General features: G+C 44.3%; 8 protein-coding genes across 8 annotated transcripts; 6 read left to right on the top strand and 2 right to left on the bottom strand.

Moving 5' to 3' along the window:
- Positions 1 to 32: 32 nt before the first annotated feature.
- On the bottom strand, positions 33 to 1,587 carry LOC145706677 (prolyl 3-hydroxylase 2-like). Its single transcript, XM_081784104.1, has 4 exons — positions 1,414 to 1,587; positions 1,114 to 1,368; positions 586 to 1,065; positions 33 to 379 (listed from the first exon to the last, which is right to left on the bottom strand). The coding sequence occupies exons 1-4, from the start codon at positions 1,543 to 1,545 to the stop codon at positions 77 to 79; spliced, it is 1,170 nt and encodes a 389-aa protein (XP_081640230.1). The 5' UTR covers positions 1,546 to 1,587; the 3' UTR covers positions 33 to 76.
- Positions 1,588 to 1,616: 29 nt separating this feature from the next.
- LOC145706678 (uncharacterized) lies at positions 1,617 to 3,022 on the bottom strand. The gene is made up of 3 exons (XM_081784105.1): positions 2,911 to 3,022; positions 2,399 to 2,790; positions 1,617 to 2,321 (listed from the first exon to the last, which is right to left on the bottom strand). The coding sequence occupies exons 1-3, from the start codon at positions 2,923 to 2,925 to the stop codon at positions 1,760 to 1,762; spliced, it is 969 nt and encodes a 322-aa protein (XP_081640231.1). The 5' UTR covers positions 2,926 to 3,022; the 3' UTR covers positions 1,617 to 1,759.
- Positions 3,023 to 3,279: 257 nt separating this feature from the next.
- LOC145709702 (DNA mismatch repair protein Msh2-like) lies at positions 3,280 to 6,478 on the top strand. The gene is made up of 6 exons (XM_081787403.1): positions 3,280 to 4,547; positions 4,596 to 5,374; positions 5,438 to 5,566; positions 5,692 to 5,787; positions 5,828 to 6,057; positions 6,103 to 6,478. The coding sequence occupies exons 1-6, from the start codon at positions 3,310 to 3,312 to the stop codon at positions 6,319 to 6,321; spliced, it is 2,691 nt and encodes an 896-aa protein (XP_081643529.1). The 5' UTR covers positions 3,280 to 3,309; the 3' UTR covers positions 6,322 to 6,478.
- Positions 6,431 to 7,810, top strand: LOC145709703 (uncharacterized). The gene is made up of 3 exons (XM_081787404.1): positions 6,431 to 6,598; positions 6,666 to 6,860; positions 6,906 to 7,810. The coding sequence occupies exons 1-3, from the start codon at positions 6,508 to 6,510 to the stop codon at positions 7,694 to 7,696; spliced, it is 1,077 nt and encodes a 358-aa protein (XP_081643530.1). The 5' UTR covers positions 6,431 to 6,507; the 3' UTR covers positions 7,697 to 7,810.
- Positions 7,811 to 7,812: 2 nt separating this feature from the next.
- LOC145709704 (retinoblastoma-binding protein 5 homolog) lies at positions 7,813 to 10,520 on the top strand. Its single transcript, XM_081787405.1, has 7 exons — positions 7,813 to 8,277; positions 9,117 to 9,326; positions 9,424 to 9,475; positions 9,526 to 9,760; positions 9,828 to 9,997; positions 10,039 to 10,175; positions 10,217 to 10,520. Exons 1-7 carry the CDS (start codon positions 7,860 to 7,862, stop codon positions 10,375 to 10,377), a joined length of 1,383 nt encoding a protein of 460 aa, XP_081643531.1. The 5' UTR covers positions 7,813 to 7,859; the 3' UTR covers positions 10,378 to 10,520.
- A 45-nt stretch (positions 10,521 to 10,565) lies between these two features.
- LOC145709700 (ral GTPase-activating protein subunit alpha-1-like) lies at positions 10,566 to 17,645 on the top strand. Its single transcript, XM_081787402.1, has 13 exons — positions 10,566 to 10,799; positions 10,843 to 13,933; positions 13,976 to 14,148; positions 14,190 to 14,277; positions 14,320 to 14,537; positions 14,585 to 14,730; positions 14,778 to 14,845; positions 14,888 to 15,222; positions 15,269 to 15,736; positions 15,778 to 15,967; positions 16,011 to 16,293; positions 16,337 to 16,628; positions 16,689 to 17,645. The coding sequence occupies exons 1-12, from the start codon at positions 10,653 to 10,655 to the stop codon at positions 16,575 to 16,577; spliced, it is 5,448 nt and encodes a 1,815-aa protein (XP_081643528.1). The 5' UTR covers positions 10,566 to 10,652; the 3' UTR covers positions 16,578 to 16,628; positions 16,689 to 17,645.
- A 323-nt stretch (positions 17,646 to 17,968) lies between these two features.
- LOC145708810 (protein unc-13 homolog A-like) lies at positions 17,969 to 24,163 on the top strand. Its single transcript, XM_081786509.1, has 14 exons — positions 17,969 to 18,031; positions 18,275 to 18,678; positions 18,837 to 19,640; positions 19,774 to 19,924; positions 20,132 to 20,245; positions 20,293 to 20,584; positions 20,679 to 21,038; positions 21,084 to 21,436; positions 21,481 to 23,221; positions 23,300 to 23,465; positions 23,510 to 23,620; positions 23,669 to 23,799; positions 23,849 to 23,973; positions 24,023 to 24,163. The coding sequence occupies exons 1-14, from the start codon at positions 17,969 to 17,971 to the stop codon at positions 24,047 to 24,049; spliced, it is 4,842 nt and encodes a 1,613-aa protein (XP_081642635.1). The 3' UTR covers positions 24,050 to 24,163.
- LOC145707912 (very-long-chain (3R)-3-hydroxyacyl-CoA dehydratase 2-like) lies at positions 24,156 to 25,381 on the top strand. The gene is given in 6 exon segments (XM_081785502.1): positions 24,156 to 24,489; positions 24,536 to 24,669; positions 24,672 to 24,759; positions 24,844 to 24,960; positions 25,009 to 25,159; positions 25,206 to 25,381. Coding segments are annotated over 6 exon segments (669 nt in total). The 5' UTR covers positions 24,156 to 24,364; the 3' UTR covers positions 25,260 to 25,381.
- The last annotated feature ends 24 nt before the right edge of the window (positions 25,382 to 25,405 follow it).

The following is a 25,405-nucleotide window of genomic DNA, read 5'->3' as shown; positions in this document are numbered from 1 at the left end:
TGGAAATTATATACATTTATAATGTTTCTTCGTTATTTATTTATTAGGAACTTCAGGCAAGATCAAGTTAGTGGAACTATAAAGAAAGAGACGAAAACAGAAAAGACTCGAGCTCATCAAGCTCGGCCAAGTGCGCAGTTATGTCTGAACGAGGTTGAATTTTTACATCTGGGTTTAGTATTTGAAAGGCTTGCAGGTCGTTGTTGATATCTTCTCGGCTCTCTCCTCCTTCGTGGAAGGTGTCAAGAGGTAAGAGAAGGCGGGTGGCTGCGATTTCCGCCGCCGCCGTATGATTACCGCTCTGGAAATAAGAAAAATGAAGGTAGTGAAGAAAGGTCTCGATTGGAATCAACGGATCGAACGTTGTCTGGTTTTTATTCTATGAAGGCTTTAAAATTGAGCACTTAAAATCGAGAATCAGGGCTTCAGAATAGAATTGCAAGTTAAGGGTTCGAACTTTTTTAGTGAAAATTTTGGGTGACATTCTTATGTTTACTTTATAAGAAAAATCTGAAGAAAGAACCTGATTCTTGATCTTTAATGATAAGAGTCTAATCTCTAAAAATCGATTCTTAAAGCCAATGCCTGTACGAAAAATTTAACAAGAAAGTCGGAAAATATCCCATATGGTGACTTTATTTTCAAGCAGCTTCGTTTACAATCCAAATTATATATTTCTTGCTCGAGAAGGGAAATGAAAGTTGACTGGCCAAAGTTGTGATCGGATTTTTCTGGTGTTAGGAAGCATCGGAGCTTGCAAGTCTTTTGAAGCTGGAAGTACTCAATGATGGCGGCGTCAATGAGTGGTGGCAAGGAAGCGTAGTCTTGGTCATTATAGAGCTTGACGATTTTCTTGACGGTCTTGTCGAGAGTTCCTTCGTCGTAGTCGAGAAAAGTGGCTTTGGCGCGACTGAGTTCGGGGTAGAGCTCGAGGTACAGGAAGTAATTACTCAGCATGTCTTTGTTTTTCGGAAACTTTTGCAAATACGTCCAGACCAGGTTCATCGCTTCTTTTCCTTCGCCAATCTCATTGTACAGAAAATGAAGATAATGATAAACAAAGCGCTAGAAAATCGATATTAATAATCTCTATCGAATTGAATCAAGCCTTACATTGTCGAGTTCAGTTTTACTATTTCCGCTTGCTCTGTTCATTTCCGAAGCATTGTTTTCTTTGAAGCAGTTTTCCAGGCAAAGGGTTTTCGTGAAGAGAGACTCAAAAGCCCTCGCTTCTATCTCTTCTCTATCTTCTTCAAAATCATTCTCCTTCTTTATGCATTTCAGCTGGCAAGTGAGTTCGACGTCTTCGCGATACAAATGATTTCGAAAAGCTGCTTCGAATGTTTTTAGTGCTGGAAAGACGTTTCCCTGAAATTCCGGTTTACCTCAAAAAAAAAAAGGATATTTCCTGACCTGTCCATACAACTTCTGAGCGAATTTATACGTCCCTCCAACAGATCCTGACGAGACACCACTTTTGAATGGACTCACGATTTCGGTTGTGCTCAACAGAAGAAGCCATTTTGCAATTCCACAACTAGCCATTCTGAAAAGAAAAATTGGTGAAGCACGAAATCAAATTTACGGTTTATAAAAAAATATATTATTAGATAGTAAATAAATGAAGAGTGGGCAGATAAATGGCTGTGCTTTTGATATTTTCTTGAAATTTTTTGTTTTTCTTTTGCGCGGCAGGTGAAGATAAATGAGCGCTTTTCTTTCTTCTTTCTTTTTTCAATAAATAAATTTCTTTTTTAGTTTAGAGGCGCTTGAGGGCGTCTCGTCGGACGTTGTAGATAGAAGTGACGATTTCTGGTCCGTAGAGATCCATCATCGGGGAAGATTCGTCCTTGGAGATCTGTCGAGAGGCCGGGCGCCTAGTAGACGCTCCTGGTCGTGGAGTTCCTGGATCGGTTCCAGGAGAAGATGGGCCGGGAGCATTGGGGTCCCAGTTTTCCTTGAAGTCATCAGCTTTTTCTTCGACTTCTTCATTGATTCGGCCGCGATATTCACCGTTCTCGTCGTCTTCATCATCATCGTCACCTTCTCCAACAAAGGAAGTGTTAAAGGGGTCTTCGTCCTCTTCATCGTCTTCTTTTGGTGGAAACAAAGGCTGAGGAACTTCCTCGGAGTTGACCCCGAAGAGGTCCTGCTCGGGCAAGGGAAGCTGCCGTGTTGGAAGCTGGAGAGTGGGGACTTGGTCAGGGAGTTGAGCTTCTGGCTCGTCCCGCTGGATTTGGATCTTAATATTCTTGGATTTAGGAGCCAGAGGAGTTGCAGAATCGCTGTTCGGTGGGTAGTAAGGAATAACCACTCTGTTTCTTCGCTCTTTTTCTCGAGGTGCGAAATTATTTCAAATATTTCTGGGTCAAGATTAAGACTACTGTATCTTTCGCACCTATTTCCTGATGGTGGGACAAACTTAATTCCCGCTTTCTCGAGGTCTCGACTTCTGGCATAGGTTCTGTCCCATCCCCAAGCGTAGATGGGAGTTACTTTCAGCTGATTCTTGCTCTTCAGCGGGCACCAGACGGTACGCTGAGAGATTCCAACGATTGGTTCTGGTTCCGGCTTCGGCTTAGGAGTGTCGTAGAAAAACATGGATTTGGGAACCTTGGGTACTTTGAAAATCGGTTCAGCGGGGTACTCGAAGGGCACGTTCAGGGGGGAGACCCGGACGGGGAATCGGCGCTCGGGTGGGGCGTTGGGATCGTCGGGGGAAATAGTGATGGGGCGGGGGATGATGTTCCTCAACTGGCGAAGGATCTTCTGTCGAGTATTGCCATTAATCTTTGAAGGCTCATATTTATATTTTCAAATTATCAAAATTCGCTTCAAGTTCAGTAACAAATGTTAATATACTAAAATATATTTTTACTAATATATTTTCACACAAAATCGAGCCCTGACCTGGCTCGACGACATGACTTACAGAATTGGTGATCCTCTGGTGCCAGTGGTGAACCTGAGGTGCGAGAAAGTGTGAGACTAGTCGCGTTAGAGTAGCCCGCGCGGCAACAACCAATTAGCTCCGGAGTTGAACGCTCCCGCGCGAGAAGTGCGCTTCCTCCATTCCGCAGAGAATTCTCTTGCTTTCTAGAAACGCTTCTCCAGTGAATTAATCGGAATAAATCTTATTCCGTTGATCAATCATTAAATCATAATCATCTTCAAAAATAAAATAGTCTGTGAAAAAGTTTAGCTAAAATTTCATTTTTTGTAGCAGTAACTCTGAGTGCCATACTAACACACTGTATCTGTAATGAGAGTATTGACAAAAATACGACGTAAATAATTAAGAAGGCTGCAATGTCGAAAGACTACAAATCGCAGCTGAAAGGCGTGAACGGTCAGCACTTCAAAGAGTTCTGGAATAGCTTGCCAGAAAAGCAAGCAAACTGCATTCGGGTCTTTCGCATGGATAGCATGGGCCATTTCACCGTCCATGCGGATGACACACGACATATGGTAGAAATACTGCAGAATGAAAACAGCATCGTCAAGGCAAAAACAGAAGCGAATACGACCAACATGCCGTGGGCGATGATGAACTTGATCCAGCTTCGCATGCTTCTCAAGGAGCTCGTTTTCATCCGTGGATATCGAGTGGAGATATATGAGCGAGGCGAAGAGGAAGGACGAGATGAGGAGTGGGAGGTCAACTATGGATCGCCAGGGAATCTCTCCTGCGTCGAGCATTTCATCTTCGATCCCTCGGGTGACTCCTACATTCCGTCAACGAAAATCATGGGCTTGCAACTCAAAGGAGAACGCTACTCTCTCGCCATCGTGGACGGCGAAGCCAGAGAAGTAGAAGTTGCGACGCTTGATGATGATCCAAAACTGTCCAATTTGGAGTCGATCTTTATCCAGTCGCAAGTTAAAGAAGTCCTCGTCACTTCTTCGAATCCAAAACTCGAGCGGATCGCCGAGCGTTGCCGCGCAATGATCACCAAAGTTCCCAAATCAAATTTCGAGCAGCCAAAGTCTGAAGATTGCAAATCTCTCTTTGCGAAAGGCTCAATGATCAATGATGGCGAGCAAATGGGTTGCTTCCACGCGGCGGTGCAGTTTTTGAACATGGGAAGTGGCAGTAGCGGCCCATTGCTCTTCAAAGTCAGCCCGTTGAACATGGCGAATACGATGCGACTGGACTCCTCGATTTTCGAAAATCTTCATCTTTGTTCTGATACAGAGAAGAGCTTGTTTTCAATTTTGTCGATGCACTGCGCCACGCCGCATGGAATACGCCGCGTTCGTCAGTGGATAACTCAGCCGCTTATGCTCGAAGAGTCGATTCTTGAGCGCCAGAATATCGTCGCCGCTTTCATCGAAAACGGAGATGTACGAGAACGCCTTTCTTCCGTCGCCTTGAAGGGTATACCGGACATTACTCGCATCGCGTTCAAAATGAAGCAGACGGAATCGGCAAAGGGGATAAATGCGAAGGCGACTCTGCGCAGCTTTTGTCGCATTCACGATTTGTGCAAGAGAGTTCCTGCGATCATCGAAATAATGAAAGAAGCAGAGGATCCGATCTTTGAACCGTAAGTTACTTTCCTTGAGCAGAAGACGTTAATTTGTCTTTACTCTAGAATTCTCTCGCCGCTGAACATCGTCGATGGCAAAATTCAAAAACTGATTCTGCTATTCGAAAGCCACATCGACATGGGCCGTCATTCATTGTCAATTAAACGAGGCATCAGCGGAGAGCTCGATGAGCAAGTTGAAAAGGCGGACGAAGTCGTGTCCAGAATGAATGAACTCGTCGGAGATGCAGCTGAAGATCTAGACTTGGCGATCTCCGAAGTGAGCATCGTCGACGCTCCTGTCACAATCGGAGGAAAGGTTTTCCGGGTTACAAACAAAAACGACAAGGCGGTTTCATCCGCGGAGAAAAAGGGTCGATACAGTCGTGTTTCAACCACCAAAGGCGCAATCACCTTCACGAGTGGACGTCTTCAAGCCTTGTCCGATGAATTCAATGAGTTTAACGTCATCGTCCAAGAACTAACTCGCGATATTGTCCAAAGAATGATGGGCATTGTATTGAGCTACACTAAGTATCTGCTACAAATCGGAGATGTCACTGGATCATTGGATGCTCTCCTGGCTCTTGCTCATTCTGCGCTGGCGGCGAGCGAACCATGGGCGAAACCTGAGTTTGTGAAAGAGAAAGAAATGGAAATTGAGGAACTCCGCCACCCGATTTTGGAAAGCCAACTAGCGGAATGCGTACCAAACGATGTGGCAATGAGTGAGAGTCGACGATTGATGCTGTTAACCGGCCCAAATATGGGCGGGAAGTCAACGTTTCTACGTAGCGTTGGTCTTTGTTGCCTCCTTGCGCAAATGGGGTCATTTGTTCCTGCAGGAATGGTTTCATTGTCTCTTTTTATGATCTAGTAAGTGAGACACTCTTTGAACCTTTTTCCAGCTAGTGCTCGACTGCCAATAGTAGACACAATCATCGCCCGAATCGGGGCTGGAGATAATCTACAACGAGGCATCTCGACTTTTCAGCACGAAATGATCGAAACAGAAGCAATCTTCCGCTACGCCACAGGTTTGTAGCGCTTTTAAAACAACGAAAATTATATCGGATTTAAACCATGAAAATGTCGAATTGTATAAGTAGGATAGGTTTAAGAGAAATAATGGTATTTTTCTTATAACCTCAGTTCTATTTAGAGCGTTCGCTGTTGCTTATTGACGAACTTGGGCGAGGAACCAGCACCTGGGACGGTTTCGGATTGGCGTATGCGATTTCGGAGCACATTGCTACCAGTTAGTAAAGCTAGACCCTTCGTAAAATTAAAACATCTAGAAATAAAATCATTGACGTTCTACGCGACCCACTACCACGAAATGGCTAGCCTTGCATTTCGCTGCGAAGGTGTTTTCAACATGCACACTTCTGTCTTCGTCCGTGATGGGAAAATCACACACTTGTACAAAGTCTCCGAAGGCCCCTGTGCGCAGAGTTATGGAATTGAAATCGCCAAATTAGCGGGCTTCGAAGAAGGTGTTATCCACCGCGCAATCGAGCTAAATGAGGTATAAACTCTACGATAAGAGCCTTATCGAAACAATTGAATTAAGGAGAAGGAAGAAGTGGAACTGGCGCTTGCAACGGCTCAGCTGGACGACGAAACATGGCGCAACTCGGTGGAGCTGATGGAAGAAATGGCGCAAAAAAAGAAAAATGGAAAAGAGGAGGATGCAGCAATTGTGGAATTCGTAGATCGAAAACGAAATTTGCTCATCGAAGCGTGCACAAATGCACTTCCCGCTAGTAAAATGAAAAGACTATCGCTCTAAAATCGCCGAAAATAACCTCATGGAGGCTACACTCGCTGCCATCACTACTGTACAGTATCCTACAAATACTGCCAAACTGAAACATCCAGAAAACCTCCAGATAGTTCAATTATCAATTATCAGTTTTTTTCAAAATTTGAATAAAATGTTCAACCAATTGATAAAGATCATTTTCTTAAGAAAATAATGCGTCTTCGGATAAAAGAGCCCTTGCTAAATATAAACACTTCTTTGGAAGCAACGGATCTAACTGATCTTCGCTCGAAAATTTCAGCAGGAACGTTAATAAGGATTATTTAAATCAAACATTAAACCAAGAGCATCTTGATTATTACGTGAAAAAGATATCTCTGGAGAAGCAGCTTCCGAGAATCATTTCGATCTTTCACTAAACGGGACCGATATGTTGCCTCTAAGTGGAGCTTTTTCTGATCATGGAATCGTCGCTGGTGACAGAATTCGAGTTCATCTAGTTGCTTCTATTTCCACTCCTCCCCCTCTTGGCGATATTTTCAGTCTACTAAAGTTTCGACTAGATGGTAACCAAAATGCTTTTATATTCAATTTTCTACATTAATATTCAGTCGACACAAGCGGGCAAAAAACGTACAGTTATGGCCCGATTCCAGGAGCAAAAATGAACTTCATCAAAAGCGACATTCCTTCATCTACAATTTACGTCGTAAATTTAATCGGAACATACGAAGCTACAGTTTTCACCGAATCGTTTGTCGCCAATTCTGAAGACGAGAAGGAGAAGCTGACAGAAATACTCCCCAAAGTTGTTTTAAAGTTCAAAGAGTTGAGTGGACTAGCGAAAGGATTTCTCGCCCTTCCGGACGAAATCCTCCTTGATATCTGTGCCCGTCTCGATGCTAAAAGCCTTGTGAGACTCAGTGCCACGTGCAAGCGACTGCAAAAAGTGGGAAGCGATGAAAGTCTATGGAAAAGACTCTACTTTAAAAATTTCACCACAATTGGGTTGGACGAAGCATCATGGCGAAAATTGTACGGACTATCTTACCAACGGGACAAGTCCGCAGCTAGACCACGTGGAACTCAATCGGAGCCGAATATCCAAGTTCCTCCTCGGCCGATTTTCCCCGATCCATTGTTCCCCGCGCCTCGATTCCCAGGAGTTCCAGGAATGATCGGAGGCGACTACGATTTGCGACCAGGAATGCCGATGCCGGGCGGAATCGGCCCGATTCGCGGGGACCCCCCTTTTGCACCAGGAGCCTTTCAAGATCCGGATATGTTTGGCCGTCGAGATCCTGACGCTCCAGATTTCCCAGGAAATCACTTCCCCAGAGGAGGCCCGAGAAGAGGTGGACGGGGACGATTTGGCGACCCTTTCGGCGGCGATTTTATCTAATTTCCCCTTTTTTCTTTCAATATTTCTGCAAAGTTCCCACTCATTACTACTCCCTGCTCCACGACTTGTATTAAAACTCATGTATTTCTTCACGAACACGGGAAAATAACTAGACATTGATATCTGATATTATAGTTTTATTTTAGGGTTTTTCTTGAATGAAATGAACTTGGAGCTATTGGAAGCGTATGGGCAAAACTACACTTATCCAGAAGAGTTCGACGGAGTCTTAGACTCGACGAACAACACTCTCGCCGCGAGCTTCAATCGTCGAGGAAGTCTTCTCGCCACGGGCTGCAACGATGGGCGAATTGTCATTTGGGACTTTCTGACGAGACGGACGGCGAAAGTTATTCTCGCGCACACTTCTTCCATTTGTTCAGTGGGCTGGAATCGCAAAGGGAACAAGCTTGTCACGGCGGGAACAGATCACACCGTCGCTATTTGGAATGTGCTCACCAACGAGGCCGAGTACAGTTTTCGATTTCCTGGGCCCGTTCAATCCGCTTGTTTCAACCCACGAAATGACAAGCAACTACTCGTTTGCCCGATGAAATTACCTCCGATTATTCTAGCCACGCGTTCCAAAAGCCACATTTTAAATAAGAAAACCTTTAAAGAAATATTCCAACCGGGAAAGAAACCAATAATTTCATAATAAAAAAACTACGCTCAATCTACTCATATCGGGGAGATATTCCCCTAGGACGTGCGTCGTTTCTTTGCCTTCTTAATGAATATCGATCCGATTTTTTTCTTCGTTTTCGATAGAAAAGCAATAGCCGATCTCGATAGGAATAAAATATCACTACAGTAGAGGTGTTTGACAGAATGATTCCCTCATTGACAGAGAACTGCGAAGGGGCCAGTTCCAACTCGATCGGGAATCATGACAAAATCTTGAATGATTCTTCTTTCAAGAATTCTTCAACGAACTCAGATTCGAAGCCGCCTGATTGTAGGAACAGTGTAATAATGAGCCAGAAAAAGCGGAGCTTGCTTTCACCAATTTCAGACGATGATTTTGTAACACATCGGTAAATATGGCCCTCCTACTACTCGCCCATATTTTTTATCTTACTTTTAGCAAAAAATACACAATCTGGACGAAAATATTTACATTTTCCCTTCTCTTCCTTTTTGTCGTCTTATTCAGGTATTCTGGGTTCCAATTTTTGCCTAGTGATCCTCTTTTTCGAAGCTCCTTTTGGATCATTTGTGACTGGCGTCTAGCAGACAGCTTTAACTCTTCGTTATTCACGCGCATCATGCTTCCCTGCATCTGCTTTGTCATTTCTTTGATAGCAATTATTTGCATTGCCATGATTTTATAATTTTTGTAAATCTAATAAATCGAAAGAGACTTCAAAATTTCCGAAAATAATTCTTCGTTGTCTTCAATTTTCGAACGCGTAAAAAGAAACAAGCGGTGAGCGAATTTCTCTTCCCTGCGTCGAGGATGGAGACATGAGCGTTTGCGCAGCCTTTGATCGTCGCGGAAGATGCATTTACGCTGGCAACTCGAAGGGCAAAGTCTTCATCATTTGCGCGAAGAAGTACAAGCTGCTCAAAGCGTTCAAAGTCGGCAACACGTCCCAAGGTGTCAAGGACATCAAATTCGCGCGGAAAGTAAGGGTCGAATTATTAATAAAAACGAGTAGCTAATTACTCTTGTAATTAAGACGCGAAAAGGTGGATTTAAGAAAGATTAAAGACCCAATGAAAAGGCGCGCATTTTCTGGTGAACTCCGTCGATCGAGTTATTCGTGTTTATGACAGGTAAATCTATAATTGCCGCCCTTTAGTAGCGATAACATGCATCTTTGAAGCTCGAAAATAATTAGCGACTACTCGATCCCCGAGGGGAAACCACCTTGCGTATCAACGATTGAGCCTATTCAACGGCTACAGGATCTCGTGAACAGAACGCTGTGGAAGACATGCGTTTTCTCGGGCGATGGAATGTTTGTGTGCGCGGGAAGCGCGAAGCAACACCAGATTTACATTTGGGAAAAAGAACGCGAGATCAAATCGGGAAACACGAATTTAGTCAAAATTCTCGAGGTAAATAGACGCTGCCAATTATGTAACACAGGCGCCGGTTTTACTAAATCCTTTTACCAACTTTCAGGGAACTCGAGGAGAGCAATTGCTAGATCTTGTCTGGCATCCGGTGCGGCCCATCGTTGTTTCAGTTTCGAATTGTATGATGACCGTGTGGTCGAGAAATCAAGTCGAAAACTGGTCCGCCTTTGCTCCTGAATTCACAGAGCTCGATGAAAACGTCGAATACGTTGAAAAGTAACCTCCTTCTACCTTTCTCATTTCTAAAATCAATTCAGAGAATCCGAATTCGACGAAGAAGACGAGGATAAATCTCTTCCTCCAGATGAAGATGTGCTTTATCAAGACATCGAAATCGACGTTGAAAAAGTCGAAAAGATCGAAGCCTTTTTCTCCAGCGACGAAGAAGATTTCGGTAATTCACTTTTAGTTACTATTCCTAACTGTTGTTATTAGACGACGGTTGCATTTATATTCCAGTAGCTCCCGACATAGAAGACCCAGAAGACAATCCGGCCTTGCCAGTAAAAGACTGTACTGAAATCGACCTAACCAAGAAAAAATCAACGAAAAGAAAAAAATCTTCAAAAATTGGAAGACCCAAAAAAGTCAGATAAAATTCTGACACGTGATCTAACATTGTGAATAATCTCTCTTTCTCACTCATTACTTGCTCCTTCTCATTGCCCTATCTGTTTCTCTTTCTTTCTTTGTCCAAACTTCCGAAAAAGGACCAATACATGTAACATGCTTGATTTTATTCTTTCCTTGTCGAATTCTTTGATTTTTACCATTTTCGCAGGAAAATTGTTGAGTTTGATGGGTCGGGACGAGTTTGATCGCTGATTATAGCCAGTAGTACTTTCTGTAGCTACTTGACTTACTGCCATACATGTTTAACATTCGAGGCAACAAAAAGGGGAGTGATGGAGTTCGCAAGTCAATACAGAAGCTCCTCGACCCGAAGCGCGATCCGGACAAGCGCCTTGCAAACCTCCGCCATATCATTGAAAATGCCACTCAGGTAGCAGACCATCAGGTTCGTCCTTCACTAACTCATTACGTCTAACTTGTTGTTCTAGACGATATTCTATCAATTTGACACGCACTTCTTCTATGTCTTTTATGAAAACTTTCTCATCACGGAGCAAAAGCTCCGGGGTCAAACTGGTCGGCGAGGGCAGGAAGAGCTCGAGCAAATCATTTGGGTCCTCGAGGAGATGATCTTTTTAATGCCAGACAAGATCAACCAACGCTGGCAGTACAACTCAATCCTGGACGTTGTCAAGCGTTTGATCCACCCTGAGAATTGTCTTCACACGCGAATTCGAGGGACGGAGATCTTTCTCCAGTGGTTTCAAGCGTTGCAGGACAACGCTGGCGAGCATGCGAGAATGATCTATGCTAGCCTTATCCCCGGAATGCCTAGTCCAAAGGGCTCCGATGGCCGAAGCCATACACTATCTTCGTTGATCAACGAAAACGTAGGAGGCATCATCACTCCTGTTCCGATACAGCCGATCGTCCCACCCGAAGTAAAAGAAAGTCAGGATCAAAACTGGTACCTGATAAAGATCTTCACACAGACAGTGATCGGTACGATGGCCACTTACTCCGCTGCTTTCAAGTGGAAGGACAAGAAGCTGGAGAAACGAGGCTTTGAATTCATGTGGGACATGTTCAAGGAATACTATCTCCAGAATATCTTTACCGATTTGGACCTATCCACGGATATTTATAATACATCCTTGCAGCTTCATCTAACAATTCCACAGCAGCACGACTACGTGAAATATATCGACGACACGGGCTCTGTGGATTCGGCTATTTCGGCAAAAGACGATCTTCTCCCAGCTCGTGTCGCTTTTATCCAGTGGCTCGTTCAGTACTGCATCGATGTTCCGGAGAGCGAAAACACGCCGAAAAAGACCCGACAGAGCAAGGGGCAAATGGAAACGCTTGACGAAACCGACGAGCTCAGCAGTCATGAAAACAACTCGTCTACAACTGAAAACGACAAGGAAAGCGTTTCATCTTCGTTCGAGTCCGAAGAAGAGCACAGAAGACACGGCAAGATTATCCGCGCTACGGTGTTTTCGAACCGCGAAAACGTAAATTTAGTGCATGAAATCTTCCGCCAGGCGTTTCTTCTACCCTTTGTCAAGGTGGACGATTGTATTTATGACAAAGAAAAGGCGATTAGCCCGGCGGGAGTGGTGATCAAAGCCTTCAGCATGTGGCTGAACGCGAACGAAGGACGGCAGCCTCCTTGTGTCAAACCGGTTTGGTGCGAGGAGCCAAAGTACGATGGCTCGCCAGAAGACATCGTTCGTGCTGGCGACCAGGCGGCGTTACAATCCTTCATCGTCAACTCGTCGTATGTCTTCCTTCTGAACCCAAAACCTGACATGATCGAAATGCACTCGTGCACTTGCAAAGACGTCATCAATCAGTACCGCTCGATAATTATGCACTTGGAGATGAATGACGACACGTGGAATCAACTGCTTATTATTCTCGTGCACATCACTCGTGCCCATTTGAACAACGCAGATTCGCCAAATGGTGCATTATCCAGCAGTGTAACGCAGCCGTTGATTCAGACACTAATCGTCGCGTGGATCAAGGCGTCTTTGTACGCTGCTGTTTCTTCAGAACTATGGAACGACATGCTGATGCTGAGCAAGGAAATGACGCATTTGTCAGTGCTCATCACGGAATGGGCCAAAACGATGGAGGTCGTGTCCAACATGCTCATTCAACATGTTTACAACCTCGACATCGACGCACTTCCCCTCGACCGCTCTGGTGCTAGAAGACGAGGTAAGCGAAGGCCAGCAGAAGCTCCAAAAGAAACGCAACAAAACACGGCTCAGCAAGGAGCGGCAGGGCATCAGCTAGCATCGCCAATTTCCGCGCCAGATGGGGCGTCAATCCGCGACCCGAAGTTTTTCTCGAAATCGCAACTTGATGGACAAAATGCTGGACAGGAAGCTGACTCGAGGATAAAACGAGCTCACTCGGATGCCGAGCTTTTCAAAACTGGCGAAAACGGTAGCCTGCGGTACCGAACCCGCTCAGGTGGTTCTTTCAAAGGGCCAAAGACTGGTGACAGCGAGTCGTTTTCTGCCAGATTCAACAACACTGATGGTGGTGAGTCGGAGACTGCTTCGCTCACCCAAGATTGGAATCCTGCGATTAATCACCAGGATCATGTGTCTGAAAGTTTTGATGAAACACCGCCGATGGTTTTTGGAAATAAAACGGGTAACTCAACATTCGCGCGCTCGGAATCCGACATGGGATTTGGCCCTTACGACACGAACTCGATCATCATCCGCAACGATGTTAATCCAGAACTGCCAGATGAGTTTACGGACATCGATGAGGACACAACTGTCATGGCTGGTGGTCGAAAGACTGGCTGGTCAGCGGATGTCGCCTATGTTTTGTGGAAGCGGATTCTCGGTGTACTTGGGGATGTGAATAAAATCGAAAATCCAGAGATTCACGCACGCGTCTTTGGCTACCTGCACAAGCAATGGGAGATTTTGTATAAGGTGCGCAATAACCTTGCAGTTTCAGTGACGAACACTGAGACGCCAGAGCCACCCGAGCTAGTTCCTCCGCTTTACTTATTCGTTCCCTGGTGTCTTGGTGCATTTCAACTCGACTCTCGTTTCCAAGATGGTCAGTCACTCGCTCTGGAGCTCATTTGCCGCCAGTTCATCGTCAATATCTACAACGACTATGAGCTGGATACGCACATGGTTTGCCAGTTCTATCGCTTGCTACGCTGGTCTCTAGTCCAAACTGACAATCTCGAGTTCACCTACAAAGCTGTCAAAAGCTGCGGCGGTGGATTCTTTTCCCGAAATCTTCCTGGCTCTCAAGTGCTCATTCCGCACTTTCTCGACGCTTGTGAAAAAATTGCCAAATCCTCCGATCTTGACGATGGTTGCCCACGCGTGGAAGCACAGCAACTGGTTCAATCCCTCATCTTTGTAACTAGAGACGATGAAGAGTACCAGCGACGAATTGGCGAGTTTATCATTTCTTCTTGCCAATTTGATCCGTCGGGCCACTCTCGATGCGTTGCTTTTCAATCCCTTTCTCTTTGGCTCGTCAGTCGACTGACTATGCCAGACCCTTCTCTGCCTGATATTGCCAAAGGTAGGGGTTTCTGCCCATAAAAGTTATTTTAACTCTTTCTAGCCTTGTCAATCTGCCTGATGTCGATCAAAAGATCTGATGACATAAATGTCGCTGTCGCCGCTGTAAGCTGCCTCAGAACTCTTGTCAAATACAACAAAGAACTTCTCTCGCTATGTCGCAGTTTGTACTGCACGATTCTCACCGTCCTGCCCTTGATTACATCCGATCTAATGGTAAAATTAGCCAAGAGACGAAAAAAGCAAGCTCTTTTTAGTTGAAGTATTCGACGAGATTACGGGAAAACAGGCTTTTTACAGTTCTGCTTTTCTTGATTGCAGAATGGACATTGTCTATCGAGCCAGGTAGCTCTAAAACTGAAGTATGACAATAATTTATCCCTCTAGCCGCACTTCTGGAGCCGCTCAATATGGAATTAACCGAGGAAACCTGTATATTCGAAGTGATTGTAAAAACGTTCAAGATCGCAACGGGCGATCGCTCCACTTCCTTTGAATTCGACCTGTCCGCACTCCAAACCGACCTCTTCGATCCAAACACCATCATCGCGCCCATCAACGAGTGGACTGCCGAGAACTCTACTGATGAGCCACGGGGCAATCAAGTAAATCCTTCCTTCTCAATTCTTCTTATGTTTTTTTACTTTTTTAGAAATTCAAGCAAGCTGCTCAATGCTGCTTGGACAGAATAACCATTCATTTGAATCATTTTCCCCTTAAATTTGGCCCAACTCTGATGTCCTCCACCATTCTAGATAGCGACGGAACTGACCTTGACGATACCCAATTGCTAGAAAGGTGAGTTTATTATACCATCCTTTTTTTATCTTTATTTGCCGTTTCAGTAAAAACTGTCAATTTATTTCAATCGACGAGCGGTGTATTGTGACTTTGATTGAATTCGAAGACAAAGGTAATTCTTCTTAGTTCTGTGTCTTTCTAATCACTTTTTTAGTTCGAGTAATAACAAGAACACACGCAGGAAAACACTCCTGGAGTTGCCAGATTCTGGACTCGCTAGAAAACGAGATAGATGTCAAAGAAGAAATAAACAAAGAAGAAGGGACCGCTTCAGAAAAAGGGACGGAAAGCTTGGCTAGCGATTCAGACTACATTGGATCGGATTCGCTAGAAAAGACACATAGTACTAGCGACTTTCTGGACAATCGAGAGGAGAATCAGTCGTATTCACTGGCCGATTACTGGCAATATGGGGATCATGAGCAGCTTGAGGACGAAAGTGTTCTGAATATTGAGACTTCTTTGCCGACTAGTGAATCGCCCCTTCAGGTAAAAGTCTCTAGGTTTGTTCATATTTACTCAACAATTAATTCAGATTGGATGCAAAGATCGTCTAGAACAAATGCTTCGTTATATCAACTCGAAGTCTCAAGAATGTCTAATCGACGTGCCTCTGACTGTGCCTTCGAAAGCTCCTTTTAGTGAGGAATTCGAGCACCGAATCATCGACACCATCAAAGAACAATTCATCGTCGAGCTTCAGTCGCGCCCGCGTCTTCGCCTCACAGACTCGCATTTTTTCAACGCCAAGCCAAAACCGTCGACTGCTTCTATTATCGACAATACGTTCTGGCGCTCTAGATTTCTGCTTTCGCAGCTGGGCTTTCTCACGTGGGAGAAGAGGCAAAAAGTCGACTTGCTCCATAAAGTGGAGCGTCTCAAGCGCGAGTTAAAAAATCTCGACAATCGAGGGCCAATCCGCGAGAATCACAAGTTCGCTTGCATTTATGTCGGCAATGGCCAAGAGGACAAACAGTCGATTCTTTCGAACAAAGCTGGATCTGTAAGTTCTATCATAAATTATAGCGCTAAAGGCCTTTGTAGCGGGCATTTGAGAACTTTGTTCGCTCTTTGGGCTGGGAAATCGAGCTGTCTAACCATCGAGGGTACATGGGAGGCCTCCAAGACAACGGGAGCACGGGCTTCTCTTCGATTTATTACGCCGACTCGTCTTTAGAATTAATGTATCATGTTTCGACCATGTTCAACCACGAAGAGCCTGCCCATATAAAAGGTACGCGCCTATTAAAATCTTAACTCAGCCTCTCTTTATCAAGTGCGTCATATTGGCAACGACAACGTGCAAATAATCTGGTCTGAGCACTGGCGCGAGTACCGTACATCAATAATTTCGTCTGAATTCGCTGACGTTGTCATTTGCATCTACCCACTTTCCAAGGACAACTTCTTCCGCATTAGAATCATTCAAAAGGAGAACTTGCCCTTCTTTGGTCCGCTGACAGACAACATGATTGTTTCTGGCGATGTTCTTGGAGTTCTAGTGCGTGAAACGGCGGTGAACGCAGCCAGAGCTCTTAGGAGCAAAATTGATGGATATCGGTGAGCGCTTTTGTTGCTTCCAGGGAATGAAGTCGTTTTTTAGACATTTCTTCGAAGATCGCAATTCCTACTTGGTGGAGACGATCAGAAAGCTACGGCTGCCGACGAACAACAGTTTCGAAAAGTACTGCACTGAGCTTCTCCACCCCTCATGCGGAGCCGAACCCTCGGAGTCCGTAAGTCCTCCCCAACAAGCGAGCCCCTGCGGCGGCTTGTGTCGGATACCCAGTCCGAGTCCGGCTCCGTTGCCAACTCTCTTCAATCGAGCTCAATCTTCTCCGTGAGCTACAAGAAGACCTCGGAGCCACGCGCGCGCACTGAATCTGTCATCTCTGGTGAGTGTAGGGGCGATATGCAGAAGTCGAAAGAGGAGCCTCTTTCAAAATGCTATTCAGACGGCGACCTGACACCCAAGATCGGCGCGCACTCGCGTTTCTCCGCAGCCCCCAACGCAGGCACCAGTGGTGGGGGACTGCTCCCCTCCACGCCAAGCCACGAGCTTGGATGACTTTTTTTCAAAGTTCATAATTACAGTATCTAACTATTAAGTATTCTATCTCTATCGCGTACTCCTTCTCTGATATGGATTTTTCATATTCTATAATCAGTATTTATGTACAGTAATATATTATATTAACCTTGTCTTACCTCGAGCCAAAAACCTTTCTGTAGCAACGTTTCATATGATTCTTTCAATCCTCCCCAATCCCTCCTTCCTTTTCCGTCATTCAAGAAAAAAAACGACCATTACCGAATTTCACTATCGCGAAGTTCGTAACTTTCCCTACCCTCCCTGATCCCTTTTTTTCTTTCCTTCGTCATTTCAAGAAACAGAATAAACGATATTACCTAATCTCTAAATAAAAAAAAAATCAATTTCGCCTAAGCAAGATCGTAAAGGTGCTAGACCTTCCTGAACGCTTATCATTTGCCTCTGGCACCATTATTTCTGAACATATTAATACAGTAATGCACTACCATGCCCGTCCGAAAATTCTTCGCAAACACTGCTGCTGTGACTGCTGAATCCAACACCACGTGCTTTTTTAAACTTGCTTCTTTTTTATTTTTCCTATGTACAATATTCTTCCCTGAAAAACTCATTCATATTTTAAATATCATAGTTCATATTCTTCTTCTTATTTTCTTCTTCTATGATCCACAATTCTAAGTGCAAATGCGACTTCTAACTTTTTTTTTCTTCTGGAATTTCCATATTCCTACGTACTATACTATATTCCTGAAAGAACTGTTTCTCTGGTATTCTTACATACTATCCGTCAGTTCCATATTATTTTTCGCTATTTAACTCACGTTGAAAATTCCTATAATAAATGAAAAATTGAGCTTCATCTTTCCAGTTTTATTTCTTTGAGTTTAGTATTTGATATTCTAATTATTTTTTGAAAAGCTGATAAAGTAGAAGAAGCGGGCCTGAGATCGATCGATTAGGATTCTCATCGATATGATAAAAGTGGCTGTGAATTTATTGTTAAAAAATTACACCGGGGATATTGATCGGGCGCTGAGCGGGGTTGAGTTTTGTTTTTGCTAAGACTAGATGTCGCCCTGCGTCACAATACTAACCTTGGTCATAATACTATATTCTCGACATCGTGCCTTCTACTAGAGATTTATTAGAAAAAAAGAAAAACTAACCGCTATCCGCATTCAGATGACCGTGGAGCCAAAATGGGAGCACAACGAAAAAGAGCTCAACTCCCGACGTATGGAACATGTGACGTATGGGATTTGAAGTGAATCCGGCTAACGCCACATGGCACTTTTGCGTGGGGATTTATTAAAATTAGCATCCTTTTTAGCCGCCTTAGTCACTTTTAATAATTTTTGAAGACATAGAAGACTAATTGCTAGAAATCAATTTTCTATTTATATGAATTGCCTCTTTTCTCAATCAAAAACATCTTTTTATATAATTTATGTTATAAATATTATAATATAAAAATATATCCCCTTGAAGTGCTTGAAGATCCACCGCGGTAACCTTGATCTGCCGGACAACACTTCTTCCAACTTCTATGTCTCCATCAAAGTCGATAATTTAAAAGCTCAGTCGGTCGAGCGCTCTGGAAAGCAGCCCGCCTGGGAACAGGAGTTTTGCTTTGAACTCCCGAGCAACAAGATCGGAGACAAAATGGTGACACTGGAAGTCTGGGAGAAGGGTTTTCTTTGGGACAAGATCCTAGGCACTGCTTGTATTCCTTTCGAGGAGATTTCTGCTTCGTCGGAAGAGACGCCGCTCGCAGATCCGAAATGCGGGCCGAAGTGGCTTCAGATGTACGAAGAACTTCTCCCGACGGCGGTCGGCTCATCGAAAGTTCGCGGGCACCGGTTAACTTGCCATGAGCTGCTCGTCGAGTCAAGGTGGGTTAAATCAACGATCCTGGCTTGGAACGTTTCAATAATGCATTAATGGTTTATTTTGTTATCTTGGTGAATCTATTTATCTATTCCTTGAATAATTCACATCAATTGCAAATCAATTACAATTAATGAGAATAGCGTGATTTTCAACTATTTAGGTTCGAGTCTGGCTCCGATTTGACGCTGGAAGAAATCCTCCTTCTCCAGACGTCATTCGAATCCGACTGGCGCTTTGACGGCTTCGACGGGATCGAGTTCGACAATTCGGACCACGAGTGCTATCACGAGGAAGATGAGCTCGCAGAAGACAAGCTCTACTCTGACGAGGAGCAGTTTTGCCAAACAAGCATCGAAGAAAAAGCCGAGTGCGATCAACACGTGGAGAACTTTGGAAGCGAAACTGAATCACGCCTGAGCGAGCAAGCGCTCTGCTCGAACAGGAAGAGCCCGAAACGCCAGTTCTCGAATCCGAAATCGGAAACCGACAATAGTTTTGTCAAGCCTTCTCTGATTGGGGAGGACGTCCCGGCATCGCCTTTGGAGGAATATCACAAATTGCCTTCTCAGATAATAAACGAAGAAATCAAGACTTCTCATGACTCCTCGCGAGTGCCATTTACGCCAAAAGAACATACGAACGAACGAAACAACGAGCACAGCATAAACCGTGCTAGATCCGATGAAAGACCCGACAGAACCGAGGATAACAGCGGGTCGACGCGGCGCACCACTCAGCTCTCCTTTGTGCGCGACAGCATAACTGGCATCGACTTGGACGACCAAAACTTTTCCGTGGCCAAGTTCCGCTGGATTCAAGCGGTAAACAAGATCCGTGTGAAGATCCGCGAGAGCGACAACGAAGGCAATGGTGCCGACATTCCCAAGATCCGCAAATCCGGCTGGGGCGTCCAAGCCATCGCCTCCAACTTCCTCAGCTCGATAGACTCAATGCCCAATTTCAAATTGCTTTCGGGGTTGTAAACGTTCTTGATTCAAATTTCTTCTGCGTTTTCAATTTTTCAAGTGTCGTTTCAAAATTAAATAAAAATAACGCGCCGTGCTTATTACCGAAATTGGTCTCTTTACAACCCTTGTGCGGCGAAAAAACTCCATTCCATTGATGCAAGAACTCACTGCCGAACTAATGAATCGTCAAAAGACGGGAATCACCACTGCTTTACTGAACTCGCGTGCCAGCTTCCAGGACAACGAATTGAAACAGCATGTTTATAAGAAAACACTACAGGCACAGTGTTCAAATATATTATTCAACACAGCAAGTGAAAAAGTGAAATACTCTTCTTCTTTTTTAAGGACCTTGTGGCCATGCGACCCAAGAAATATATTATTGGGTGCACCTACTAGTTAATCATCCCTTTTAACGGGCTAATTAATTATTCAATTTCGCTAATGAATGATTTTTTTCTTTATATTTTTAAGAACGCTTGGAAAGGCACTTATATATCCTATTTCAAACACGACGCCGCATAATTTTGAAGTTTACACTGCTCCTCGGCCTGTGTGCTGCGAGGAATGCAGGGGGCTACTTTGGGGCCTCGCTCGTCAGGTGATTTATTATTCTAGCGCTTGAAAATAAACTGTCTTTTATTTCAGGGAATGCGTTGCAGCGAATGCCGACTGATCTGCCACGAAAAATGCCAAGATCTGATCAACGCCGACTGCCTCCAGCGTGCGGCAGAACGAAGCTCGAAGAAAGAAAGCCTCGGAGAGCAGACTCAAAGAATCATTTCCGTGATGAACAAGTCGATGGAGAACCGCGTTGAATCCTCCCCTGCCGTTTTCGACATCCTACGGCAGGTGTTTGGAGTCAATGACGAGGATCATGGGCGAGCGCTGAACGCGGCGCGGCAAAGTATTTTGGATGGAACAAGCCAGTGGCGTGCAAAGGAATGGATTTTAATATTTTATTAGTACGCGAGAATGATGATGATTCAGCCAACTTGTCTAGTAGACATTTGTTGAATTTAAATCCAAAAAATAGCTTTCGATTAAAGTGCACGAAGCTCAAGGCTTGGCGCCTAAGGACAAGACCGGAACTTCTGATCCATACGTCTCCGTTCAAATCGGAAACAGGAACCAAAAACGAACAAAGACAATTCACAAAAATTTGAATCCAGTGTGGAACGAGCAGTTCCACTTTGACTGTTCCAACTCCACGGATCGAATTAAAGTGCGCGTTTGGGACGAGGACAATGACATCAAGTCCAAGGTCAAATCGAAATTGTTCAGAGAAAGTGATGACTTTCTCGGACAGACTGTCATTGAGGTGCGCACGCTCTCGGGAGATAATGAGCTCTGGTACAACCTTGAAAAGCGATCGGAAAAGTCACTTGTATCAGGTAATCAACTCCTGCCATTTTTTCGCAATCAACAATGATTCTTAGGAGCGATCAAACTGACGATCAACTGTGAAATCAAGGGAGAAGAAAAAGTCGCACCCTACCATCTCCAGTACAACGCTCTCCACGAAAGTTTATTCATATTCATCTGTTCGAAAAATGAAGACATCCCAAAACTACCCGAACCAGAAGGCAACGAGGTGAAACGCTTCTTCGAATTGCCGGAAAACGAAATTGTCTCTGAATTCGCTGTGCGTTACGGAATAGAACCCATTTACGCCGAGATGGTGCATTTTAGCTGCTTGGCCACGAAGTATATGTTGCCTGGTGTTCCTTGGTACATGACGAGGCTTTTAGAGAAAATTATCAAATTTTATACTTCTGATTCGTTCACACAGGTAGTGCATAAACAAAATCATGATATGTCAAACAATTGTTTTAGATATCTCCCTGCAGGCGTTTCAACTCATCCAACTTCGGTTCCTCCCGTTTCAAGAGCATCCTGGATCAAGTGCACAACTCTCTCCGCATTGATCTCTCTAGCTATCGGGAGAACTTCCCTGCCTCAGACAAGCAACGGCTCCACGATTTAAGCTCGATCGTCGGCCTTCTCAATCAAATATCCGTTTTCAAGACCGAAGTTCTTCAGCTCTCCAATCAAGTGCCACCGAAAGATGTCATCGCTGAATGCGTGCGAGCAAGCGTAGCAGGCAGCTACAATTACATCTTTTCTAATTGTCACGAATTGTTTTCCCGCGAGCTTGGGGATGAAACTCCTTGGGATCCTGTTGAACAAGGGCACACGAGTCTAAAATCGTTGGATTTTTGGACGAAGCTGATCACTCTCTGCGGCTTCATCATCGAGGAGGACAAAACTGTTTATTCGAACTCGATGAATGTTTTGGAAGGATTTAGCATTTTCGAAATATCGGCCATCGAGCTTTGGAAATTGTACATTGACGATCTCCGCCGGGCAATGGACGAGCACGCTGAGCAGAAGCTCTGTTCGACGACCGATTACATGAACCTCCAGTTCAAGGTGAAATGGTTGTTCAAAGAATACGTCCTCAGTCTACCAGCATACGGCGACATGACGCCCGAATATCCGGCATTATTCCAGACGTTCACTTTGGACTGGCTCGAGGAAAACGAAACGATTTCGATGAAATTCCTCACTGGCGCTTACGAGCGCGATAAAAAGGAGAACTTTGCGACAAGTACTGATATGGCATTGTTTTCATGTTCGGTAGTGGATATCTTTACGCAGATGAATCAATCATTCGAGGTCATTCGCAAGCTTGACTGTCCAAATCCAGAAGTGCGCGGTTGTTACATGCAGCGCTTTTCGAGGACGATTGATAATGTCTTGATGGAATATGTACGACTTATCCATGCTGATTTCCGCGAATACTGCTCGGACGAAGAAAAGGCATGTATCTTGATGAACAACGTCCAGCAAAGTCGAGTGCAGCTAGAAAAGATGTACGAAATGATGGGTGGCGATTCGCTCGCCCCATCTGCTCAAGAGATTCTCAAAGACTTGCAAAACAAGCACAGTAACAAGCTCGACGAATTGTCAGTTATCTTCGGCGAGTCCTTCCTCGCTCGAATAAACGAGGGCGTCAAGCAAATGGGCGAAATGCTTTACGAAGTTAAAGGTCCTGAAGCTCCCGCTACCGATCCAGATGTAATGGTAGAGACGGATAACATTCTCTCCCCTGTGCTGTCGACTCTCGACGATTCTTTCGAGCTATTTTCGCAATCGGCGGAGAAGACGGTCCTGAAAAGAGTGCTTAAAGCTTTATGGAAGATTTTGTTGAACACGATTGAGAAACAGGTCGTTCTCCCATCTACATCTGGGAACATGCTTCTCAACGCTGGTAAAAGTGCACTAGAGCTCGGGCGCAAGTTTGGATCGAACCTGAAGAGCTCAGCTCTATCTGGAACATTGACTGGAAGCCTTTCGGGTGCTGCGAGCGTTGTACAAGGCGGTATATCTGGCGGAATCGGAGCGACTGAGAAAACACTGACTCCTAGACACTGCGCGATAATGGAATGTGCGATTGAAAATTTGAAGATTTATTTCCACTCTGACAACATGGGCCTCAAGAAGGGCTTCTTGAGTAAATCAAACGATCTCAAATCACTTCAATATGCGCTATCTTTATACACGCTCTCCACAGGTAATCCTTCTCTTTAGTTTTTTAGACTTGCAAGAGAATCTCATCTTCTTCTATTTTTCTTCAATTCATTTTTCCCAGATAACCTGATCAAGAGATTTATCGAAACACAAAAAGACATTCCAAAGGAGTTGGAGTCATTTGGGGAAGTTAATCTTCAAATAGATTTGCGTCAAATTAATCAGCAGAAGACGCTGAGTGTTACCGTCGTCTCCGCTCAGAATCTCAAATGGAAAGCCGCATTTAAGTAATCATCTTCTTTTTCTAGTAGAAAAACTAACCATACACTAGGCCTTATATCGAGCTCAACATCATGGGACCAGCATTGAAGCCTTACAAGCGGGTCTTTACGACAAAAGCCAAGAAGAACCAAAAGAGTCCTAAATTCAACGAAACTGCCAAGTAACCTCTCCTTTTTCTCTCTCTGCCTCTCGTTAATTAACACTTCAGTTTCACGCTCCCTTCCACGGAAGAAGCCGGCTCCTTCGAGCTCAATATCTCGTGCAAAGACTGGTGGGTGATGGGTATTGACAAGCTCGTTGGATCAACTAGCATCAATCTCGGACCAGTCCTCAACAAAGGTACAAGCAAGCTCAGTTCAAAGTTCAGTTCAAAATGAATTGATTACAGGCTCTTGTGCTGTCTGGGCGACACTCGTCAAGCGGGAAAAGTTCGACGACACTGGCTGCACAATTTTACGCATTCTTTCTCAGCGTGCTACCGACGAGCTCGCTAAGGAATTCGTCCGACTTAAGGTAGCCCTTGAATGCATCTTTCAAATACTTTTCTAATGCGCCCTTTTAGACCCAAGCTCGAGATGATAACAGCTGATGATTACCTCAACAACTCAATTTTAGACCACAGCATTGTTAATTACTTTCTTCAATTTTTTTGTTCTTCAAGCCGAATTCTGTTAAACTTCTTCACCGACTGATTTTCTTCAACAAAAACACAGCTGCTCGCATGATCCTTTAGACTTACCTAATACCGAAAGGAAACAAAAAGGCATGAAAAACGTGCTTCGCTTTCTTTCTTTCCAAGTTCTAGCTCTCTAGTCTGACACCTAAATAATTGAACTTCTTGCCATTTGAATCTTGAACACACCTCTACTGTAAAAATGTAAAGAGAATAAATTGCCTTTATCAGATGACCGGGCTGCATCGTGCGTATTTACTCTTATATAACGTCATTCTCGCTGCTGGCTGGGCATCGATCGGCTGGGCTGCAGTTAGAGAATACAATCACAGCGGCCATGTCAAGCATCTGTTCCGGTAAGCATTCGCGTCAAATTCCTTTGCAGGAAAAATTTTGATTTAGCGCCACGGAAAAGTCGTTATTCATTTTCCAGACAGCTGCCTTGCTTGAAGTTTTCAACGCAGCTGTGGGATTCGTCAAGTCATCGGTGATGCTCACTGCCTTCCAAGTCTCATCCCGATTGTTTCTTATTTGGGGGTTTTGTTTCCGGTCCCCCAGACGCAAAACTCATGGGGATATGTTTTAATCCTTGCTGCTTGGACTGTCACAGAAGTTATCAGATACACGTAAGCAGAGTAGGATCTTAAATCATGAGCTGTGGTTTTCCGATAAGATTCAAATGTTGCTTATCTAAGTCCTAACGTTTTCAGCTATTATGCCTTCAACCAACTCAACATGACGCCTTTCATCCTCACATACCTTCGATACACTCTCTTCATCGTACTCTATCCCATGGGCGTTACTGGCGAGCTCATCTGCATCACAAAGTACAGTCCACTTTGCTAACACCTGTTTCTATTGAAATTTGATTGTAGAGCACTTCCAGTGGTTCATAGCTCGAAGCTTTACTCTTGGGGCCTTCCGAACACATGGAATCTCTCCTTCGACTATTATTACGTTCTAATTGGAATTATTCCGCTGTATGTAATCTACTTCCCTCAATTATACAGTCACATGTTCCGTCAGGTAATCCTCCCGTCTCTAAAGCGACCGTTATCATTTTTTTCTTCAGCGAAAGAAGGTTCTTTCTCCTCGTAGCGTGGACAAGGAGTCGAAGAATCGTTAATTCCACAACTTCACAAATCGAATCTACTTCAGCGTAATATTTATTTAAAAAAGCCATTGATTTACAAAGATTTGCAAAGCCTGATCCTCTTAATATTAAAAAAAGCTGCTCTCTTCATGATTACACAAAACGCTTCAACCTTGCGG

This window comes from Oikopleura dioica, chromosome XSR, assembly GCF_907165135.1.
Source record: "Oikopleura dioica chromosome XSR, OKI2018_I68_1.0, whole genome shotgun sequence".
In the NCBI taxonomy this organism is placed as follows: domain Eukaryota; kingdom Metazoa; phylum Chordata; class Appendicularia; order Copelata; family Oikopleuridae; genus Oikopleura; species Oikopleura dioica.
The sequence above is the reverse complement of the archived record's forward strand: the minus strand, read 5'-3'. Positions and strand labels throughout refer to the sequence as shown.

Bases quoted from the DNA above. Each gene is read 5' to 3' on its own strand.
- LOC145709700 (XM_081787402.1), top strand. From the start codon at position 10,653: ATGTTTAACATTCGAGGCAACAAAAAGGGGAGTGATGGAGTTCGCAAG. The intron at 14,278-14,319 runs GTAGCTCTAAAA...TTATCCCTCTAG, and splicing joins GACATTGTCTATCGAGCCAG to CCGCACTTCTGGAGCCGCTC. The intron at 14,731-14,777 runs GTGAGTTTATTA...TTGCCGTTTCAG, and splicing joins GATACCCAATTGCTAGAAAG to TAAAAACTGTCAATTTATTT.
- LOC145709703 (XM_081787404.1), top strand. From the start codon at position 6,508: ATGCGTCTTCGGATAAAAGAGCCCTTGCTAAATATAAACACTTCTTTG. The intron at 6,599-6,665 runs GAACGTTAATAA...TACGTGAAAAAG, and splicing joins TCGCTCGAAAATTTCAGCAG to ATATCTCTGGAGAAGCAGCT. The intron at 6,861-6,905 runs GTAACCAAAATG...ATTAATATTCAG, and splicing joins ACTAAAGTTTCGACTAGATG to TCGACACAAGCGGGCAAAAA.
- LOC145708810 (XM_081786509.1), top strand. From the start codon at position 17,969: ATGACCGTGGAGCCAAAATGGGAGCACAACGAAAAAGAGCTCAACTCC. The intron at 19,641-19,773 runs ATTGCTTTCGGG...TACAACCCTTGT, and splicing joins GACTCAATGCCCAATTTCAA to GCGGCGAAAAAACTCCATTC. The intron at 21,437-21,480 runs GTAGTGCATAAA...CAATTGTTTTAG, and splicing joins CTTCTGATTCGTTCACACAG to ATATCTCCCTGCAGGCGTTT.
- LOC145709704 (XM_081787405.1), top strand. From the start codon at position 7,860: ATGAACTTGGAGCTATTGGAAGCGTATGGGCAAAACTACACTTATCCA. The intron at 9,327-9,423 runs TAAGGGTCGAAT...CCCAATGAAAAG, and splicing joins CATCAAATTCGCGCGGAAAG to GCGCGCATTTTCTGGTGAAC. The intron at 10,176-10,216 runs GTAATTCACTTT...TGTTGTTATTAG, and splicing joins CAGCGACGAAGAAGATTTCG to ACGACGGTTGCATTTATATT.
- LOC145709702 (XM_081787403.1), top strand. From the start codon at position 3,310: ATGTCGAAAGACTACAAATCGCAGCTGAAAGGCGTGAACGGTCAGCAC. The intron at 5,567-5,691 runs GTTTGTAGCGCT...AGTTCTATTTAG, and splicing joins AATCTTCCGCTACGCCACAG to AGCGTTCGCTGTTGCTTATT. The intron at 6,058-6,102 runs GTATAAACTCTA...AATTGAATTAAG, and splicing joins GCGCAATCGAGCTAAATGAG to GAGAAGGAAGAAGTGGAACT.
- LOC145706677 (XM_081784104.1), bottom strand. From the start codon at position 1,545: ATGGCTAGTTGTGGAATTGCAAAATGGCTTCTTCTGTTGAGCACAACC. The intron at 1,369-1,413 runs GTCAGGAAATAT...CCGGAATTTCAG, and splicing joins CTCAGAAGTTGTATGGACAG to GGAAACGTCTTTCCAGCACT. The intron at 380-585 runs GCATTGGCTTTA...AAGCCTTCATAG, and splicing joins TTGTTAAATTTTTCGTACAG to AATAAAAACCAGACAACGTT.
- LOC145706678 (XM_081784105.1), bottom strand. The intron at 2,322-2,398 runs GTGCGAAAGATA...AAAAGAGCGAAG, and splicing joins GTCCCACCATCAGGAAATAG to AAACAGAGTGGTTATTCCTT.